Genomic DNA, 23,439 nt, shown 5'->3' with positions numbered 1-23,439 from the left:
TCTGTTGAGTTCTGTAGTAAGACAGAGTAGCTTTCCAGGTTGTATTAGTGTATTGATATTTAGTGTGCTAAAGAATGTTGGTATTTTACTGGATATTTTGCCAGAGAACTCCGTCTTTCTCTGAGTTCGTGGTTATTCGGGTCCCCCAGAATCTGAATGCCCAGTTGCCATCTGCCGATGGGTGGATTGGTTACCTCCTCAGGTAATGTTGTTGCTGCTCTCATGAACCATAGTGCTTGTTATTACATTTTGTCCAGCTAGGCTGGTTGTGTAGAACCAAGGATTCTTAGTTCCTGGAGCAGCTGCTACAATCACACCATCTATCTATATTATAGAGATCTTTTCCTTTTTCCATTCTTCGGGTGCATTAAGAAAACAGCCTTCAGATGTGGAATCCCTATAATTTCATATGGAATTTCATAATGATGAAAACACTTGCTTATTTCTTTCTTTAAATGTGAACTATGATGAAAGACTTTCACTAGCACTATATCACTGGGTTCAAAATTAGGTCAAAGTAACATGTACTTTCATTTATATAACCAAAATGATGTAAGATAGAACAATAGAAAATGCAGAATGGAATTTAACAATATTATGAAAAGGATGGTCGACACTCACCATACAGTGGAGATGCCGAGTTGCAGAAAGGCACAACAAAAAGACTGTCAGAAAGTTAGCTTTTGTAGCCTTTTTCAAAAATAGACAAAAAACACACACACACACACACAAACACGCAAATGCAATTCACACATACGTGATCACATTTTCTAACAGCTGGAATCAGACTGCGAGCAACAACACATTATCGGAGAGGCAATCGGGCGATAGTAAGGAGGAGATTGGGTGCAGGAAGGAGTATGAATAGCAGGATAGGGTTGGGGGATGGTGAAGTGCTGCTGGGAGCATGCAGGGACGTGGTGGAGAGTAGGACAGCTAGGTGCATTCGGGAGGTTAGATGGAGCACAGGGGAGAAAGAGGGGAGGTAGCAGAACAGGATATAAGTGAAACAATTGGGTGCATTGGTGAAATAGAGAGCTGTGTAGTGCTGGAATGGTGGCAAAAGTGAAGTGGCTAGATGGGTAAGGACAATAACTACCAAAGGTTGAAGCCAGGAGGGTTATGGGAACATAGGATATACTGGACGGACAGTTCTCACCTGCACAACTCAGAACCACTGATGTTGGTGCGAAGGATCCAGATGGCAAATGCTGTCAAGTGCACTTGACATAAGGTGGCCTACACACTAGGAAAAATTCCTTTTCTATAACCAGGTACCATTACGCAATGACCCAAATTCATCTTAACACTATTTCTTTCTTCCAAAAATAAACAAAGAGCTATGAAGATAGTGTAATTGCCTCAGGTAAGTCAATAAGACTACATAAATAAAATTATATAATCTTCAATGACATTATAAACTAAAATTGCCTCCAGCTCAGATATTGGTTTCCAAGACGACCACATAAGGCATGCACTATGGTGTCCTCAGCAAAAAACAGCCAAGCCAGTTCTGAAATTTGGCCACTTGACACATCATAAATCTAGGATTATGATATTCCAGTTTGGAGTTTCCAGTGTTAAAACTAAGCTTCTGACTCTCAACGGAAAATACATTTCTTGCTATTTAGCAACAAGCATCTACACAAAGCAACATGATGAAAATTATGCAGTATACACTACTAATAAAATTTACTGGTTCAATGGATAATAAATTGCATATTTTTATATAGACACTTTAGAGAATAATGCTCCATTCAACTACATCTTCGTGTTCAAATACATCTTAAAATAGCAATAAAAACACCTTCAACAATATCATTACATATTAAGCATCTTTCAAAGCTGGGTTTCCAAGCATGGCATACTTTAATACAGTTCCACAGACGAGTAAATGTTTTCTTAAAATCTACTTTCTAAGTTTTAGTTAATTCATCCTACATTTTCTGTAGTTCACTCTCTGCTCATTTTGTTCCTACATTAAAATTAGGTGTATTTACAGATGACTCAATCCTTTCTCGTACTTTATTATCAGTTAAGCTGACTGCTAGCTCTTCCAAACCAGTGAGTGTAGAGCCTGAAATAGGGCTACATCTGGATTTTTGTGTTGTTCCAATGCTCTCACCCTTACCTGTTTGCCTGAAATTTGTTCATGCATTGTGTTAAATTTCTACCCAGTTAAATATTGTAATCATATGAAGTCCTTGTATACATTTTTAAATTCCTCATTAACTCACATTCAAACTAAATTGCACTGTTTCAATGTTTACTGTCTGTAACTGCAATATGTTAGTTCAATTTCTTCCTTTTCCTTAGGTGACCCAAGAGGTATGCTGTTTTACTGTGGTGTCTGTGGTTTTATTTTATTTTTAAAATTCTGTTTTAGTATTTTCTAGCATCATATTTGTTGGTTTTATTTCATTTTTTCATTCTGTTTTAGTATTTTTTATTTTATAAAGCAAGTTCTTCGCTAAATGCATTGAACGAGGGTGGGATCCCAGTAGTTATTTTTTTTTCATCACCACAGGCGTACAATGTGTACAACAACACACATTTAATTAGTATCAACTTAATACATTTGTAGAAGACAAGCACATACAAAAACTCTTGTTGCAATACCACTTGAAATTTACCCCACAACACAAAAACCAACAACAAAAACTTTGGAAACTAACCAACCCAGATGATATACAGCTCACCAGAATTTGGCATATCTAATACTGACGGGAGGGTGGATCATTGTATAGAGTGCTGCATTGCCGAAACTGACTGTGCTGTAGACACTGCCTCTGATGTAGATCAATGTGGCGCAGCTGTGATCCATGGCTGTTGTTATAAACAGGTTATGAGATTATTAGAATCCAAGCTGTCTCTAGTCGCAGTAGAAATCTCCCAACTTGTGACTAGTGAATTTCTTCTTCATAGTAAATGTAGTTGAAGCATTTAATAGTTGTTCATTGACCACACAAACCTCTTCAAACTTCTTGATTCAGAGCACTAGCAATTGACGTATTGTCTGCATTTTAATTTTTGGCACCTGATCTTCTTTACTACTGACAACAGCTATAAACTCCTGCCAATCTGCAAATTCAAAATTCACCAATTCACTTTAACATTTCAAATTTCTGTTTACTATTCACTGTTCATAAATTTTATTTACTCCCAGCCGTATTTATTCTGGATCCTGTCATGGACACGATTCATAATGTTCTGCTGGTTCTTTCCTATGTTATCGAGTGGTGAATTAGAGTCTGATTGGCCATGCATTACAAAGCTGTTACATTATTTGGAGCATTGCAAGAACATTGATAAGGACAAGATCCAAAATATTCCATGTTAATCAACATATTCCAATTGAGATTATTCATGTCGCAAGTTTCAACATGTCCCTGTGATGTCATTGGCATTGCCACAGATGTTCTTTCTCTATGGTGTACTCCATATATCCAAGGCAGGACACGAAGACACAGAATAAACCAACCTGTCAGTACATACCATGAGTGTGGTACGATGTTTATTGTTTATAATGGATCACATTGATTTTTCGTTCTTTGTTCTTTTCTTTTTATACATGTACATAGCCAAACATTGAAACTTCCTGGCAGATTAAAACTGTGTGCCCGACCGAGACTCGAACTCGGGACCTTTGCCTTTCGCGGGCAAGTGCTCTACCAACTGAGCTACCGAAGCACGACTCACGCCCGGTACTCACAGCTTTACTTCTGCCAGTAGCTCGTCTCCTACCTTCCAAACTTTGCAGAAAACATTAATTAACAAGTTGCTTAGTGTCAGCAATGTTTTGATACAAAAAAGGAGAAGAGATATCCTCTTCAAATGATTAATTTCTGTATCTTCAGTTGTTTGTTTCTATAACTGATAGCTGGCAGATGTATGACTAGCTCTGTCATACCAGTATTGTCTAAAAATGTGTATTTCAACCATATATTAAAAAGTGTTATAAAAATTCTTAGGGAGCCACATTTATTTATATATATTTACATCAACCACACCCGTCTGTTCATCATTGTGCATTGTGCCTGTGCCAAGAATACTGCATCAGAAGGTTCAAAGCAGACAAGAGGAATTTGCATGAGCAGCGGAGGGGTTGATCCTGTATCAGCATTGTCATAATCAGTTCTATGCACAATGGAACTAATGTGATGCTGTACGTAAGAAAACAACTGAATATTGATAGTTAAGGTATTGACATTGAAGGTCTGTTGATATTAGTGGCAGTTAAAATTTGCTCAGGATATGTGAACACATTTATAAATTACCTTCCAATTTCTTTCAATTATTCTTTCAAATATTTTTACCCCCAATTATTCAAGCAGCAACTGTTAATCAGTTTCCATTATTTGCCCACTCACATATGCCACTATTCAATGGTGACCATGACAGGACGGTGCTGAGCAAAATATAAGCAGACCTTTCAATTGTTGTATTTATTACATATCCATGAAACTGGGAGGGGGGGGGGGGGGGGAGGGGACTGAAGGAACAAATTAAAATTAAATTCTGCCTACAAACTAAACTAGACACGCTGGGAATGCTGATTTCAGCAGTAAAGTTAGGAAGATGCTACACTGTATGCTTACATGGCCTCACTTGGCGCTGTCTCTCTAGCAGTAGGTAATCTTTTATCCTTTATATTAATATCCTTTATGGAAAGTGCACTTCCACAGAAAAGACAAAAATCTGTACAAAGTCATCATTAAAATGTAAGATAAGTCATTCAAATTCTATAAGACTGTGTCAGATAATAATCAAATTCACTAGTGAACACGCAGCTAAATCCACTTTAATTCAAAAATTTCATTTTTGTAAAAATTTTTTTCGTAATTTTGTCAGACACTATTCACAATGGAGTCAAAGGAAATGGCCATTGTTGAAAATACTTTACAAAATGCAATATGCCAAGATGGCGGAAATCGGAGCTTGGCAAAAGCTGATAGTAACAAGCCAACTTGTGAACAGGCTGATGGCTACCAAAACAACAATGTTGGCGTCCAAGATGGCTACCAAAATAACAATGTTGGCGTCCCACTATCAAAAAACGATGGCATTGGTAATATAAATAATAATGATGTCACTTTTATGACCCTTGATGAGACAATTTCTCAGTTCTCACCGGGAAACATTTTTCCAAATAGTGAAACTGAAGTGTGTGACAGCCAGAATTCCTTTGAATATTTGTTCACGACATCATGAATGCAAGAACAGGAAATAGTTCGTGAAAGAAATGTAAATGCTAGGGACAAATGCAATTCATCCAACTAAAAATACAACAGTTTGCAAAACAACAGGAATTTCAGGAAAATGTAGCACAACGGCTTAAGGAAAATATAGGACAACAATTTACACAGCAAAATCAGACATTTAATGATTTCAAGAATAGTATTAGTCAGTTCAGTGATGTGAGCAAAACTATACCCACTGAATTATCTGATAAACTATCCGCGAAGTTGACAGAGCTAGGTAAACAACTAAAATGAGATATAATTACAGACATATCCCACAATATTAATATGTTAAAGTAAAAAGTATCATCTAAATGATTAATGGAAAATCTCATATAAGATATGAAACAAATACTAACAAAGAGATAGAGGGGCTGGCCAGTACTTACCTCAGCTCAGTACAGCCGATAGATACACATAAAACAGAACTGAAAATTTACATTCCTAGCTTTCGGAACTTTGTTCCTTCATCAGGGAGGAGAGAGGGGAAAAAAGGGAAGAAGGGAAAGTGGATTCAGTTACTCACAACCCAGGTTATGAAGCAACAGGGAAAGGTAAACAGGGAGGGTAGCAAGGATGGAGGCAGTACAGCTGATAGATACACATAAAACAGAACTGAAAATTTACATTCCTAGCTTTCGGAACTTTGTTCCTTCATCAGGGAGGAGAGAGGGGAAAAAAGGGAAGAAGGGAAAGTGGATTCAGTTACTCACAACCCAGGTTATGAAGCAACAGGGAAAGGTAAACAGGGAGGGTAGCAAGGATGGAGGAGTACAGCCGATAGATACACATAAAACAGAACTGAAAATTTACATTCCTAGCTTTCGGAACATTGTTCCTTCATCAGGGAGGAGAGAGGGGAAAAAAGGGAAGAAGGGAAAGTGGATTCAGTTACTCACAACCCAGGTTATGAAGCAACAGGGAAAGGTAAACCGGGAGGGTAGCAAGGATGGAGGAGTACAGCCGATAGATACACATAAAACAGAACTGAAAATTTACATTCCTAGCTTTCGGAACTTTGTTCCTTCATCAGGGAGGAGAGAGGGGAAAAAAGGGAAGAAGGGAAAGTGGATTCAGTTACTCACAACCCAGGTTATGAAGCAACAGGGTTGCTACCCTCCCTGTTTACCTTTCCCTGTTGCTTCATAACCTGGGTTGTGAGTAACTGAATCCACTTTCCCTTCTTCCCTTTTTTCCCCTCTCTCCTCCCTGATGAAGGAACAAAGTTCCGAAAGCTAGGAATGTAAATTTTCAGTTCTGTTATGTGTATCTATCGGCTGTACTGAGCTGAGGTAAGTACTGGCCAGCCCCTCTATCTCTTTGTTAGTATTTGTTTTAAAAAGTATCATCTGTAGACAATAAACTGGAACAACTCAAATATGAGTTACAAAACCTTACTGAAGAATATTCTCAAATTCAGGACAGGCAATCCTAGATGGATGCGTTGGTAAAGAATGTGATGAATGCAGTCAGTGAGCTGCAAGACTTATGCAGTAACCTACCTACAGAAGCACAAAAGTTAAGTCTAAGAGTAGAGCAGTTAAGTTTAGAGTCAAAATTTGCCACAAAACAGAGAGATACGATATGTGCAGATGTAAACGACTGAAAAAGCTGAAGCCTGGATGCTGTATAAGGGCAGCATCCTTGCTGGAAATGTAGTGTCAGAGTGCAAAATTTATGTAGATACTGTAGAAAAAGCACTAAAAGAGAAATAAAGTCAACTTCTACCTAAAATAGATTCAGGTTTAAAGGAGGAAGAGGAAAGGTTACAAGGCAGTATTGCTAAACCTACAGGCATTCCAAAACAACATTTGACAGAAAACAAACCCATGCTTTTAGAGAGGTTAGATACTTTCACTGGTTACCCACAACACGCGGCTAGCCCATCAAAGGAAAAAAGTGAAGGTTGCAGAATGCAACAACACTTGCACCGTACCTGTCGAGCAAGCACAATTCCCATGTGCTATGTGACAAGCAAACACGAACACACCTGTCACTAACAGCGCGGCGTGGTTGTCAACATTACTTGCTGATGAGGGATTGCTTAGGCATCGACAATGCCTGGTATTTTCCTCTCAAGGGAAAAGAACAAACCGTGTGGTCTTTATCACAGCATTTCAAAATGTTTTACCTTGTACCTGGACCAAAGGCCAGAATATGAAATTTGTTGTTGGATACACTCAGCGTGACAGTCTGCTATGGGCTATGGACACGGTAGAACATTGCCGCTACAATGAACAGTTGGAGAGAGCATTTCAGGATAAATATTGGTCTGAGGCAGTACAAGAGAGGCTCAGACGTGAAGTATTAAACCCAGCAGGTATGGAAGCTTAAGGGGATATTTTGAAAAATATTTGAATAAAACCAGGTACTGGACAAACCCACTATCTTAAGCACAGGTGTCATCTTCTTGCCCACATTAGGGAAAAACTCATTACCATTCCAGAACAGGACACCAAATACTTTCTACCTTTACTGGACTCAATAGATTTGATATACGAACACAGATCAGTACAACCCAAGCCTGTTAATATGCAGATAGTGCCACAGAGATATGTGGACCAACAGGTGAATAACAGATTCGTAGTACAACACAGATGACAGCCTTACGCCACACAGACTTATGGTAACGGTAATGGTAATAAGAATGGTAATGGAGAAAGCCGTAAATTCAAGGGCAGATATAAAAGAAATGGGCAAAAATTTAACAGAAACTACTACAATGGGCAAGTAGCGTATGGCCAACCTGTGCAATATCTACAGACACAAGCTACCGGCAATTATAATCAGCCGATTGCTTGGCAAAAACACAACAATACCAGACAGCCAAATAATCCACAGGCAGCAGAATTCGGCCAGTAAAAAAACACAAATATGCCAAATAACATGCAAAGTCAAAGAGAATTTCAATCATGAGCCTCACATGATACTCATTGGCGTAATCAAAGACCAACAGTCCATATAGTAGACACTAAGACCGATGCCACCATACGCCAGAAAACCGATCACGGTAGGCCCCCACTTCTGTGACCTGGGAGGAGAGTGGGGGCACAAGCTTTATCGACACTTGCTTTAACAGATATGATCAAGGGGGGTATACCCTCTAAGTTGTATATCTGTACAATAATATTAGATTTATGATGCTGGAAAATCACATTCCAGAATTTATGTTGTTAGTTGATAAGGAACATTTTCTTGTTTCTTTTTCTTTTTTTTTATGTCAAATGTGTAAATGATAAGATGAGTGGATGTAACAACGAAGAATTTTATTTTCATGTGTCTAGAGATGACGATACTCTAAATACAACACTTCGTCTTGTGCGTGGCCCAGTTGTAAACAAATAATTCAACTAACTCACCACGACGTTAGTAATAACAGAGTGATGTGGTGCATGTGCATTGGGGAGCAAGCAAGTCAACAGGCCACAAGCACATGCACGCCAGACAGACACAGCTGGGAGTGCTGGAGCACCCAAAACAAATACCCCCTATGAGCTATGGCCTGCACTAGAATTTCTAGAGCATACTACATAAACTGGGACATAGAAGATGAAGAGAGAGTCTATACTACAACTATGACTATCTACACAATACACACATACGAACATAAGCTAAGGGATTATATACAGGAAAAGGACCCTAAACTATGAGATATTTACTTAAGTTACACTACATATACATTATACCTATATATGTACAATACTTACATATTTAAGTATTGAAAGTACACGTACTAATTATATTTGATGGACCAGAAAAGTTTTGCTGCAGGTAAACAAACAAGTACAGTATAAGTGAGAAACTGAAAAAGAGGTCGCACCATGCCTATAATACACTTTATCATTCAGATTTATAAGGTAAGTAGAGATGCACACATGACATTGAATAAGTTTTGCGATAGCACGACTGCACACTGAAGAGAATGAATACATGGTTGGATGTATGAAAAAGGTATTAGTAGCCATCGAGCCACTGTAAACTTAGCTATGAAGATTTAGTTTTAAGTTAGTATTAAGTTTTTTTCTTCCAGGGAATATGCATCGACACAGGTCAGTGCCACTAAATAAATGTAGTTATAAGTTTATGATATGTATGAATGTGATATTGTGAAAGTACGTGAAGAAGAAAACAGTTACAGTAAGTCATATGTCACAATGCTGAATTAAGGCTGAGCACTGCCAAATAATCAAAGGGTTGAAACCTAACTACTGTGTGTGTCAACTACCCATGAAAGCATCAAACACCTGATTTACATTGATATTCTTAAACACTTTTGTTACTTACCTACCCACCGTTTTATGCTCATTATACATAACATGCCATATTGATGATACAACTCTGTATACCTCAGCATATGAAATGGTCATTCTTTATACAATGAACTAACAAGTAAATATTGAACTGCACTTTTAAAAATTGAATAAGTATTCGATATGATTGGTATCATCAAATTTGAGTTCTGTTTAAACAACAAACTATTGTATTCTTGGGATCACAGTTAAGTCTAATAATGAGACTTAACTGAGTGCATAAATGACTTTCCTTGGGATTGCCTCAAGCCTGCAGTGTGTATATCCTTCCTGGAGAATGCTAGAGAGGCAAGGCCACGCATAGTTATCTGAGCAGTGCATAGTATTTATTGTAGCAACTATTGTTTACTTCTTTAATTCTTTGGAATTAATAAATATGCTCAGACAAGAAGTCATTGTAAATCGAAATGAAATGTGTGTCAATTTATGCCATAAAGTAATAAAGAATCAATTATTGTATGAATGTTATAAGAAGAATGTACAACCAAACAAGAGTAAAATGTGTACTCATATAATTGGAATCGAACAATGTAACAAGACTGTAATTTAACAAAACATACTAAAACAAAACGACAAGCATACTATAATGTACGAGGCCTGTTCAGAAAGTAAGATCCGATTGATTGCCAAATTGAAACCACAGTGAACATCAGAAATGTTTTACTTGTAACAATTAGCTACACCTTTCAGCTACTTCTCTACGTAGTCGCCGTTCTGACTTAGACTTTTGTCATAGCGTTGTACCAACTTTTCAATAGCCTCATCATAGAAGGCAGCCGCCAGTGCTTTCCGCCAATTCTCCACGCTGGCCTACACCTCGTTGTCTGTGTCAAAATGTTGTCTTCAAAGACAGCGGTTCATGCGACCAGAGATGAAACTCAGGGGGAGACAATTGCGGACTGTATTGTGGGTAATCTCACATTTCCATTTGAAAACGATGCAGGAGCATCTTCATTGCCCCTGCAGAATGCGGCTGAGAATTGTCTTGAAGAAGAAACAGCACGACAGTTACGTAATGTTAGCTGCATAGCTTCAGGCGAAATTTCTCACCAGGCCCTCGTGCTTGGCGGCAGACACTATTTTCTAGACATCTTTACGCACTCACTGCGAGCTCAGAAATGAGAAGAGCGATGTGATGCTAACTGGGGTTATACTAGAGACACTACCCAACACATCTGTGCAAAGCTTTATCGGATTTTCATAGTCGTTTCCATTTCGCGACCGATCGGAGCTTACTTTCTGAACGCCCCTCGTATATGAGCGATGATAATTGCATGTCAGCAAATGAATAGGGTAAGTGTATTTTGTAACTGTATTTGTATTTTGTTTTATGTGTATAGTATGTGGAAAGGACACTGCTGAAACTTTATGTAATGCAATTGCATGAAAGATGCTCAAAAACAAAGTTCAAAAGCATACAAAACCTGGCCACAAAGTCTTAAGTGTGTGTGTGATGCACGTGGGTGTGTGCGTGATACACACAAGATGGCAAAACTTTGTGTAAGATGAATTTTCTTTGCTCGACTATGTCATAAGAGTGGCAAAGAACTTACCTTGTAGACGGATGTTGGATATACTGCTGGTGTCCCCACTGAATAAGTGAGAGCGACAAAGTGAAATAAATTCCTCGGGCTGCTGATATAAAACCAGTTGTTACTGCATTGAAGATTTCATAAAGGATCACACCACTGAACACAAGCTTCATGAATTTGTGCTGTGAAAGCTACTGTAAAAGCACAACACGGACACTGTGGTTTTGTAATAAACATGTAAGTGTGAGCTGGGACAATAACAGACATTGTGCTGCGCGCGCATGCTTCACAATTAAATTAAACAAAGTTAATTTGCCCAGTCAGGCAATCAATCGCATGCTTCACAAGCTAAACGCTAGGCAGATGTTGACTGAGAACAATGGGAATATGCAGTTACACCAAGTACTTTGTTAGGAAAGAAAACTTACGTATGTATGTGTTAAAAGTAGCTGACATGCCCATATAAATTGATAACCATACAGGATAACACCAATGACCAAAAATAAAGGCTATCCCATACTGGCCACGGTTATCAGCTCTTAAAAAAGGAAATAAACTCAGACACTGTGCACCTCCGTATGACATCATAGCACACTGGGGGACAATTAAAAAAATGAATGATATATTTTTTTCTTTCTGCGTTCTTTTCTTTTTATACAAGTACAAAGCCAAACACAAATTAACGAGTTGCTTTGTGCCAGAGATAATATTTTGATACAAAAAGGGAGAAAAGATACGCTTGTCAACTGATTAATTTCTGTACCTTCACCTGTTTTTATATAATAAGTGGTAGCAGGAGGACATATGACTAGCTTCGCCATACCAGTAGTGTTTAAAAATCTATATTCCAATCACATATTAAAAAGTGTCATAAAAGTTATTACAAAGGCCTAGTTTATTTATGCATATTTATATCAATCACACCCATCTGTTCATAATTTCCCGTGCGCCGAGAAACCTGCATCAGGAGGTTTGAAGCAGACAAGAGGAATTTGCGCGGACAGCGGAGGGGCGATCCTGTATCAGCATTGTCATAATCTGCTCTATGCACAATGGAACTAATGTGACGCAGTAGGTAACCAAAAAATCTGAATACTGATCGTAAATGTATTGACATTGGAGGTCCATTGATATTAGTACCAGTTAAAATTCACCCAGGATGTGTGTACAGATTTATAAATTATCTTCAACTTTCTTTCAATTATTCTTTCCAATTATTTTTTTTTAATTATTCAAGCAGCAATGATTAATCAGTTTTTATTATTTTGTCCCCCCAAACATATGCCACTATTCATGTTGTCCCAGCCTGCCGATATGCTGCATCTAACCATCTCATGATACATGTGCATAAATAAAACATGTATCCAGACAGTAGATTATCTACAACATTACAAAAATAAACTTGTTATAGTGGCAATCATCATTTGTCAGTTCAAAAAATGTTTGTGTAACACATCTCTTCATGAATATAATAGAGGGAAACATTCCACGTGGGAAAAATAAAGATGATGTGACTTACCAAAAGAAAGCGCTGGCAGGTCGATAGACACACAAACAAACATAAACATACACACAAAATTCAAGCTTTCGCAACCAACGGTCGCTTCGTCAGGAAAGAGGGAAGGAGAGGGAAAGACGAAAGGATGTGGGTTTTAAGGGACAGGGTAAGGAGTCATTCCAATCCCGGGAGCGGAAAGACTCACCTTCGGGTGACAAAAGGACGGGTATATACTCGCACACACACACACACACACACACACATATCCATCCCCACATATACAGACACAAGCAGACATATTCAAAGGGAAAGAGTTAGGCAGAGATGTCAGTCGAGGTGGAAGTGCAGAGGCAAAGATGTTGTTGAATGACAGGTGAGGTATGAGTGGCGGCAACTTGAAATTAACGGAGATTGAGGCCTGGTGGATAACGTGAAGAGAGGATATATTGAAGGATACTTTCCGGGACTGGATCAGACTCTGAATGTGGCTCTCCAGCATGGATATGACTTCCTCAAGTCCTGCCCTGAAATGAGATCCATCCTTCATGAAATCCTCCCCTCTCCACCAAGAGTGTCTTTCCGCCGTCCACCTAACCTTCGTTCATCCCTATGAAATCCCCAAACCACCTTCCCTACCCTCTGGCTCCTACCCTTGTAACCGCCCCCGGTGTAAAACCTGTCCCGTGCACCCTCCCACCACCACCTACTCCAGCCCTGTAAACCAGAAGGTGTACACGATCAAAGGCAGAGCCACGTGTGAAAGCACCCACATGATTTACCAACTGACATGCCTACACTGTGATGCATTCTATGGAGGGAATGACCAGCAACAAACTGTCCATTCGCATGAACGGACACAGGCATACAGTGTTTGTTGGTAATGAGGATCACCCTGCGGCTAAACATGGCTGGGTGCACGGCCAGCACATCTTGGCACAGTGTTACACCGTCCGGGTTATCTGGATACTTCCCACTAACACCAACCTATCCGAACTCCAGAGATGGGAACTTGCCCTTCAATATATCCTCTCTTCCCACTCATACCTCACCTGTCATTCAACAACATCTTTGCCTCTGCACTTCCGCCTCGACTGACATCTCTGCCCAAACTCTTTGCCTTTGAATATGTCTGCTTGTGTCTGTACATGTGTGGATGGATATGTGTGTGTGTGCGAGTGTATACCCATCCTTTTTTCCCCCTAAGGTGAGTCTTTCCGCTCCCATGACTGTAATGACTCCTTACCCTCTCCCTTAAAACCCACATCCTTTCGTCTTTCACTCTCCTTCCCTCTTTCCTGACGAAGCAACCGTTGGTTGCAAAAGCTTGAATTTTGTGTGTATGTTTGTGTTTGTTTGTGTGTCTATCAACCTGCCAGCACTTTCTTTTGGTAAGTCACATCATCTTCGTTTTTAGATACATCTCTTCATGAAATTGATATGTTACCCTATGGAGGCAACTATATTAGACTGAAAATGAACCCCAGGCAGTTGCCGCACTGTCTCTCCTTACACATAACAAAAAAATAACAACAAGAACCAGCCCTTGTGGAAGGAGACATTAAATTTGACACAATAGTCCATTAAACAAAATATAGTCAAATTAGAATTACCTGTGACTGTGATAGTGGCAGGAGTATTTTGTGATATTACAGAGAGACTACAAACGGGTATATTGGTGTTGAGGTGCATATGTCTGTCTGACAAACTGGTAGTCTTAAGATACATGTAGGTCAAGAAGCCACTACAAAAAGCTATACGGATATCAGGATATGTACACCTGTCAGACAGGCCTACAAATCTTATTCGCTATGAAAAATTTTGTAGTGACTTACTGACATACGTAGTTCATAATACTGTCAGTTTGTCATACAGGCATATTTGTCTTGACTCATAACCAGTGTAAAGAAAGACTTTAATTGGAATACATCAAATATATATTATTAATCAAACAGCTGCTCTTTTAAAAGTGACCTACATGTCAGTTTCTTGCAACTACTAGAGGGTATACCTACTTTGTGTATTGTGTATTGAACTGGGGACCTAGAAAAAACAGAGAGGCTTTGTCACACCGTAGCCCTCAGTGATTCACATCCCCACAACAGGCCACGGAGATCCACCCACCCCACCACTGCCCCACACCGAATCCAGAGTTATTGTGTGGTTGACCCCCCCTCCCGCCCCCTCCCCCCCTTCCCCCCTGGGAACATCTCATACAAGATGAGTGTAACCTCAAATGTTTGCGTGGTAGAGTAATTATTGTGTACACATACGTGGAGACAATCTTTGCACAGCAATCGCTGACATAGTGTAATTGAGGTGGAATAAGGGGAACCAGGCCGCATTCGCCGAGGCAGCTGGAAAACCACCTTAAAAACCTTCCACAGGCAGGCCAGCACATCAGATCTCATACACCTTCCCGCTCGGTAAGCAGCGCATTACACCACGTGGCTAGCCGGACAGGCATTCCTGCTTTACTTGGATAAGGAATTTATTTCTCAGATAGCAAAAAGAACCAAATACTGCCCAGACCACCTACAACTCAGTGTATCTGCAGGCTGTAGAAGGGCACCACAAGCATGTCTTCACAGCCCAGGAACTCCATCAATAGCACTACTCAAATTGTGATACAAGGACTGTAAAGCTTTCCGCAGCCATCACAGTTATATCTGTCAACTTCACCACTCAAATACCAGAAATCATAACTCTGATTACCTACCATCATGCCCTGGAATGAGGGCCTCCTACAAGAGATACTTACCACCTGTCCTAAAGTGGTGTTCCGTTGCCCACTTGACCACCACAACATCCTAGTCCATCCCCATGCCACTCCCAAACCCAACCACTCGCCACAAAAATCATATTGTTGTGGAAGACCTAGGTTCAAAAGCGCAATCCACCCACAAAACATATCCTACTCCAGTACTGTCACAGATTTATCCTAACCCATCAAGGGCCACGCCACCTGCGAAAGCAGCCATGTCATTTACCAACTCTGCTGCAATCACTGCATAGGCTGTTTATATTAGTACGTCTACCAACCAACTGTCCACCAGGATGAGTGGCCACCGCCAAACTGTGGCCAAAAGAAAAGTAGACCACCCTGTGGCCTAACACCCAGCTGAACACAACAGACCTGATTTCAATAGCTACTTCGCTATGCAAACCATCTGGATCCTCCCCTCCACCACCAGCTTTTCTCAGCTGCACAGATGGAAGTTATCCTGACAATACCTTCTCCACTCCTGTAATTATCCCAGCCTCAGCCTATGGTAACATACTGTCCCCACACCTTCCACCCAACAGTTTCCACCCCCCCCCCCCCCCTTCTCCATCACCATTCTCATATCCCACCCTGTTTACTGGCAGCCCTCTGCCAACACATCCGCCTATCTTTCCCTGCTCCTCTGCTTTTTTGCACCTTTTTTCCCACCTCCCTGCCCAACAACCTCTTGATGCCGAGCCTGTTGACATTATAGTCCCTGCATACTCCATCAGACAGCATTCATCTCTCTTCTCACCTGTACACCATCCCTTCCCCTACCCACCCCCTCCAGATTGCTGCTTTCATCCCACATGATGCTGCATTCTGGTCCGAGATTCTGGAGTTGGCAGTCATGTGTGCATGAGATGTGGTTGCTTGTGTGTGTAAATGGTGTATGTCTCTCTTTTACTGATGAAGGCTGTGGCCGAAAGCTATATGTAAGTGTCTTTTTATGTAGTGTCTTACTGTGCCTGTCTGCAACTTGATGTGTCTTCTTTATCATGAGTAGCAATCTGTCTTTTCCTGCAATGTTGGAGTCATAATTTATGTAGCCAAAGGATTATCTAAGCCACTGGTTCAGATATTTACTCTCCTCATAATCAGAGAACCATCTTCAGTTCTAGGTGGTTGAAAATAGAGAACAACAACAAAATCCTAGGAAAAGAGTTAGCCATCCACATAACTATTGACTGTATTAACTATAGGGAACAGAGTTCAATATAGGAGCTCAAATGACACATATCATTACTTCCCACATGGAACACTAAATAAAACTGAAGCACATTACATCATCATTATCTATGGGATAACACCTCCAACATATTCGACTTACAAATCATACAATACATGTCAGTTAAACTGAAGTGGTTACTAGTTTGAGACAGTATTGTATTATAAACAACAGTAACTTGATAGATATTTAATTAATTTTGTATCAAGTTATGAAGTACCTGTAACATCGATCAGTTAGAGGAGTGATGACAAGTCGTGGAGTATTACCCAGGTATTCAAATCCATATTCAACTTCCGTTGTAATCATAGAAACATATACAGTGCCATCACGCCAATAGTAACGAAGCTGACTAATCCAACTAAAATCCTGAAGAGAGGATATTTTCAATTTCTCCAGCTGTGCCACAGTATCTCGAGCTGTTAATAGAAACAAGAAAACATTTGTTATGAAGTAAGACTCTACAAATTCACTTCTATTAATAATATGCGGCAAAAATAAATTATACCATTTTTTACAAACTGAACAAACAAAATTATAGTAACTCTCCTACTAGAAGACTACCTCCTGAAAACATGCAAACTTCTACAGAACAATAAATGCACACAACTATTGTAACAGGGGTAATGCAAATACACAACAAAAATATTACAAATCAGCAGCCTATCAGAGGAGCATAATTAACACTGGTTAATACTATGCTACAGAAAAAGATATCAGAGAAAAAAAATAGCTATGTATTCAATATTTAAACTAAAGGCATTTCTAATAAGGCACTGTTTCTATTTCGTAAAAGAATTTCTGAATACGTAACACAATAGTTATTTAAAATTAAATTGTAAGAATAGGTACGTAACTTAAATTTCCTTACTATTTGCTATTAATATGTATTATTACAACTTTTCTTTGACCTGTCCAATATCAATGTATGATAAAACTGGACAGCAATCAAATCGAGTAAGAGACAGGGCTGCCCACAAACACATGGGGCGGGGGCAAGCAGAACGAATTTTGGAGGCCCAGGCTTTGGGAGGGCCTGCGGAGAAAAAAATTATACCTCTATATGTATTTTTTGACTGTGCCGGCAATCGTAAAAGCATGTACAATGTGTGTTGCTTTTGTTACTTTACAAATTTAAAATATCAGAAAATAAATCAACTTAAAATAATGGAAAACAAATCAATGGAACAAAAATATATTATACTTTGCAAATTTTTCTGGTGATAATGCCCCCTTGCACTGCTTGGCATTTCTTGACAGAATTAGCATTTTTGTGATGCTTACTACCATGCTCGTCACTGCTGCGAAACTATGCAAGCTGACACTAGATGTTGTTGCAGTAGCTTTTACACTATACTTTGCTTGTTGTTTGACCTTGAGGTGTGGCCTTAATTTAATTTCATATCAATTTCATTGCTACAAATAAGTATCACGTGTAAATATGAAGACTGATTTAAGCACTTTCACAGAACCTTGTTACTTCACCACCAACAGAGGACGTTACAACACAACAAGAACAGACAACAGAGTAACAAACCAAACAAGACAACCACTTCAACTGGAAACCAATACACTGTCTGAGGCGGTATGTCCCGAGACGCATGCGATGTTAGACTGCTGGCTGAGCGCGAGGCAGGCACTTAAGTATGCTATTGGGGGCGCCGCTATTGGCCGCTGGGACCACGTGTTCCACGGTGGCGCCCACACACTAAAAGTGTGCCAGGAGACGCGTGCCGCCACACCTTATGGTGCAATGGTGCAGAGACCTCTATGGGTCTTCGACGTCCATGATGTCTGGTGCGGATTCAAATTCCTCGGCACGTGGTACCAGAGTTAGTGTGGAGTGACAGTCACAAAAAGCTCTTATGTTTGCCATATTTATTATTTGAGAATGATACCAAAAAGCCTGTTATGTTTAATTTAGCTAAGACAGATGAAAGATTTGAATACACAAAAACAATGTGGAAAAAGCTATACTCTATCCTTCCCAATCATGAGTATAGTTTGTTGCCAAACTGTGGCCAGGAGTAAAGTAGACCACCCTGTGGCATAACATGCAGCTAAACACAACACACTTGATTTCAATGGCTACTTCACTACACAAGCCATCTGGATTCTCCCCTCCACCACCAGCTATTATGAACTGCACAGATGGGAGTTATCCTGACAATACATTCTCCACTCCAGTAATTATCCAAGCCTCAAGCTACAGCAACACATTGTGTTTACCCCATCTTCCTGCCCCACACCTCTTGATGCTGCACCTGTTGACATTCTAGTCCCTGAACACTCTACCAGACAGCATTCATCTCTCTCCCCACATGTACACAATCCCTTCCCCATCCCCACCCCCTCCAGATTGCTACTTTCATCCCAAATGATGCTGCATTCCGGCCTGAGATTCTGGCGATGGCAGTCGTGTGTGAACAAGGTGTGCTTGCTTGTTGTGTATGAATTGTTTGTCTCTCTCTTTTACTGGTGAAGTCTGTGGCCGAAAGATATATGTAAGTGTCTTTTAATTGTGTCGGCCTACAATTCGACACGTCTAAAAATGGTAAGTAGCAATCTGTCTTTTTCTGCATCACTGATATTCCTGCCTGGAGTTTACATTGTTTGATTTTTGCCGATTGGCTTTCTTTGAACCTACAACCTTGTGATTTTTCCTTTGTTATTCTTTTCTATAGCATTACTCTTCTCAGTGTCCATTCTTTCTCTTCTTTTCTGTGTTTATTCAGCACCTTGCAACCATATCTACTTCCAAGTGACACTATACCATGGATCGTCTGTGAACCACCACACACTTCCTGACCACATACATTGTTGATGCAGCATCTAATGTCCCAGATTCTTTCCTCCAACAGTTATATTTATTCCTATTGATTCCATTTCATCCCTAATCCTGACGTACTTGAGTGTTTTGTTTTCCGCACCTACCATTGCCACACAAACTTTTGATTCTTGACCTAACCCCTCCCCCTTCCCTCTCTCTTCACTTATCACACACACACACACACACACACACACACACACACACACACACACCTCATCATTCCATTTCACCACATTTCTGCACCCTTTTTAACGTATTTGTTCATATATTTACATGGTTTTTGGCAGTTTCACGTATTTGTGCATATTTTTTGTATCTTTGCATATTTTTGCATATATGTGTGTGTTTCTGTGTGTCTTTACATATCTTACACATCTCTGTGTGTCTTTTTGCTTATCTAGCTCCGCTCACAACCATCAACACCTATTTTGCCCATTTCTGTGCCATTCCCATTTCCTTTATGACATTGCTGTCACAATGGACCGTTCGTTGCTCTATATTTCTGCACCAGTTTGAAAAGCATCCCTTTCCATGGCTAAAACTCAGTCCCACATCCGATTTCGCAAATACTGCCTAAACAATGGAGTCCCCCCCTCAAACTGCCTAACTATAAAGATTCCTCTCTCTGGATCTCTCCCCTCCTTTCACAACAACCTACATCTTTTCAGATTCCATCAATCCCTGCCCCTCAAAAACCTAGTACTGCAAAAACACATCTACAAGCCACCTCTGATCCCTCCACAAAATGCTACTACTCTGGAAGCCCAACTCCATATATCACATCTCTGAAATTGAATCTCTTGCTCTCCAGCACCTGGATGAGCTTTCCAGACACCACCTCCATATGTTATCCAACCTTCTGAAATCCTACTGCTACCTTGGGGCACCACTAGGATACCCAGTGTTCCTCCTCGTCCACCTCTCATAGCAGCTAAGCCTTCCCTAGCTGACCTTTTCAACTTGCCACATCCCCCAAAACTCCCTACCAACTCTCCACCAAATCCACAGAAAAAACATTCCCATAACACTGTTCTTAATCTTTCTACCAAAACCCTCAGCTCCACAGTGGTTTCAGTTCTATCCAAAGGCCTCACATTTAGCCCTACTCCCAAATTTAACCATGCTGGATTTGTAAGAGGTGCATTCAAGTTCTAAGGCCTCCCATTTTTTTTTTTCGGACTGGAAAGAGATAGAAACATGCGCATTGTTTTAAAATGAGGCCGCATTCATTGTCAATACGTCCCAGAGATGGCAGCACTGTATGGCAGATGGAATTTTACCGCCAGCGGCGAGAATGAGAACTATTTTAAATACTTAACATGGCGACGTTTTCCTTACTTGAACAGCGTGCAATCATTCGTTTTCTGAATTTGTGTGGTGTGAAACCAATTGAAATTCATCGACAGTTGAAGGAGACATGTGGTGATGGAGTTATGGATGTGTCGAAAGTGAGTTCATGGGTGCGACAGTTTAATGAAGGCAGAACATCCTGTGACAACAAACTGAAACAACCTTGGGCTCGCACAAGTCGGTCTGACGACATGATCGAGAAAGTGGAGAGAATTGTTTTGGGGGATTGCCGAATGACTGTTGAACACATCGCCTCCAGAGTTGGCATTTCTGTGGGTTCTGTGCACACAATCCTGCATGACGACCTGAAAATGCAAAAAGTGTCATCCAGGTGGGTGCCACGAATGCTGACGGACGACCACATGGTTGCCCGTGTGTCATGTTGCCAAGCAATGTTGACGCGCAACGACAGCATGAATGGGACTTTCTTTTCGTCAGTTGTAACAATGGATGAGACGTGGATGCCATTTTTCAATCCAGAAACAAAGCGCCAGTCAGCTTAATGGAAGCACACAGATTCACCGCCACCAAAAAAAATTCAGGTAACCGCCAGTGCTGAAAAAATGATGGTGTCCATGTTCTGGGACAGCGAGGGCGTAATCCTTACCCATTGCGTTCCCAAGGGCACTACGGTAACAGGTGCATCCTACGAAAATGTTTTGAAGAGCAAATTCCTTCCTGCACTGCAACAAAAATGTCCGGGAAGGGCTGCGCGTGTGCTGTTTCACCAAGACAACGCACCAGCACATCGAGCTAACGTTACGCATCAGTTTCTTCGTGATAACAACTTTGAAGTGATTCCTCATGCTCCCTACTCACCTGACTTGGCTCCTAGTGACTTTTGGCTTTTTCCAACAATGAAAGACACTCTCCGTGGCCGCACATTCACCAGCTGTGCTGCTATTGCCTCAGCGATTTTCCAGTGGTCAAAACAGACTCCTAAAGAAGCCTTCGCTACTGCCATGGAATCATGGCGTCAGCGTTGTGAAAAATGTGTACGTCTGCAGGGCGATTATGTCGAAAAGTAACGCCAGTTTCATCGATTCCGGGTGAGTAGTTAATTAGAAAAAAAATCAGAGGTCTTAGAACTTGAATGCACCTTGTAAAAGACCTACTCTTCTCCTCCCAATTCCTGCCATGGAAGCACTTCTTTACCACCAATCCCTCCAGCCAAAATCACTGTAATTCCAACACTGAACCTGTGTAGGTACATGGCGAAGGACACCCCCCCCCCTCCCCCAGATATGGCAATTGGGGGGGGGGGGGCATAATGACAGAAGCACAGTCCAACCTTAAGCATTGGCAAAGACATTAATTATGAATGCACAGTAAGGCACAGACAAATGGGGGCAAAAAATCATCATTCACTTTTCTTTGTGCATGATTTTGTTACACTGTCTTGTATGTACAAGGATAGTTAAGTTGTATTGCTCAAGTATGATGTGCTATGAGTGTTTTGTATTATATTCTGAATAAGAGGAGACTTAACAACAGTGCTAAGTATTTTTAAGTGAAGTGGAGCCAAGTTGGGAGATTTCCCTTCATCTTGAGAGGCACTGGTGCCCTCGGAGTTGGCTGCTTGCCTCTACAATTGAAATGTAGGAGACAAAGTCCATGGTCCTATTTCGTAAGATTAACAGCAGTATAAGAGCCTTCTGAAGATGACAAATATAATGAAATGTATGTGTAGTGATGGACACACACATACACAAAAAAAAAACAAGCAACACAAGGTAAAGTGATTGAAGAATAGCACAATTTCGTGCACGCAGAATGATTTCAGGCTCTGTCTCCGGCTGATACTAATCTTCGGCCGGATATGGCTGCTTGTCCTGTTCCAGAGGTTGCCCCTCAGTCTGCAAGATCCGGGTGGTCGCAGAGGGTGGGCTTACTGGTAGTTGAGAGCTCCGACATCAGGCACATAATGGGGACCCTTAGGGATATGCCTGCAAGGGAGGGGAAGAAAAGCAATGTGCACTCTGTGTGCATACCAGGGAGAGTCATTCCAGATGTGGAAAGGGTCCTTCCAGATGCCATGAAGGGTACAGGGTGCACCCATCTGCAGGTGGTCGCTCATGTCGGCACCAATGATGTCTGTCGCTATGGATCAGAGGAAATCCTCTCTGGCTTCCGGCGGCTATCCGATTTGGCAAAGACTGCCAGTCTCACTAGCGGGATGAAAGCAGAGCTCACCATCTGCAGCATTGTCGACAGGACTGACTGTGGACCTTTGGTACAGAGCCGAGTGGAGGGTCTGAATCAGAGGCTTAGACAGTTCTCAGACCGTGTGGGCTGCAGATTCCTTGACTGGCGCCATAGGGTGGTGGGGTTTTGGGTTCCGCTGGATAGGTCAGGAGTCCACTACACACAGCAGTCGGCTACATGGGTAGCAGGGGTTGTGTGGTGTGGACTGGGTGGTTTTTTAGGTTAGATGACCTCGGGCAAGTAAAGAAAGGACAACAGCCTCAAAGGGTGCGTGGCACAGTCAGAACATGCGGGGACCAAGCAGCAATCAGTATTGTAATTGTAAACTGTCGAAGCTGCATTGGTAAAGTACCGGAACTTCAAGCGCTGATATAAAGCACCGAAGCTGAAATCGTTATAGGTACAAAAAGCTGGCTGAAGGCAGAGATAAATTCTGCCGAAATTTTTACAAAGGCACAGACGGTGTTTAGAAAGGATAGATT

At 40.8% G+C, this 23,439-nt stretch overlaps 1 protein-coding gene across 1 annotated transcript in view; it reads right to left on the bottom strand.

Moving 5' to 3' along the window:
* Window positions 1–23,439, bottom strand: part of LOC126455722 (dynein axonemal heavy chain 3) — a 1,249,696-nt gene that overhangs the window by 788,777 nt on the left and 437,480 nt on the right. Inside the window, exon 25 of the mRNA XM_050091491.1 lies at window positions 16,793–16,991. Coding sequence (XP_049947448.1) covers window positions 16,793–16,991 — 199 coding nt within the window. The remainder of the gene's footprint in view (window positions 1–16,792; window positions 16,992–23,439) is intronic.

Source organism: Schistocerca serialis, chromosome 2 (genome assembly GCF_023864345.2).
Source record: "Schistocerca serialis cubense isolate TAMUIC-IGC-003099 chromosome 2, iqSchSeri2.2, whole genome shotgun sequence".
In the NCBI taxonomy this organism is placed as follows: Eukaryota; Metazoa; Arthropoda; class Insecta; order Orthoptera; family Acrididae; genus Schistocerca; species Schistocerca serialis.
Note: the sequence above shows the minus strand (reverse complement) of the source record. Positions and strands in the feature narration are given on the sequence as shown.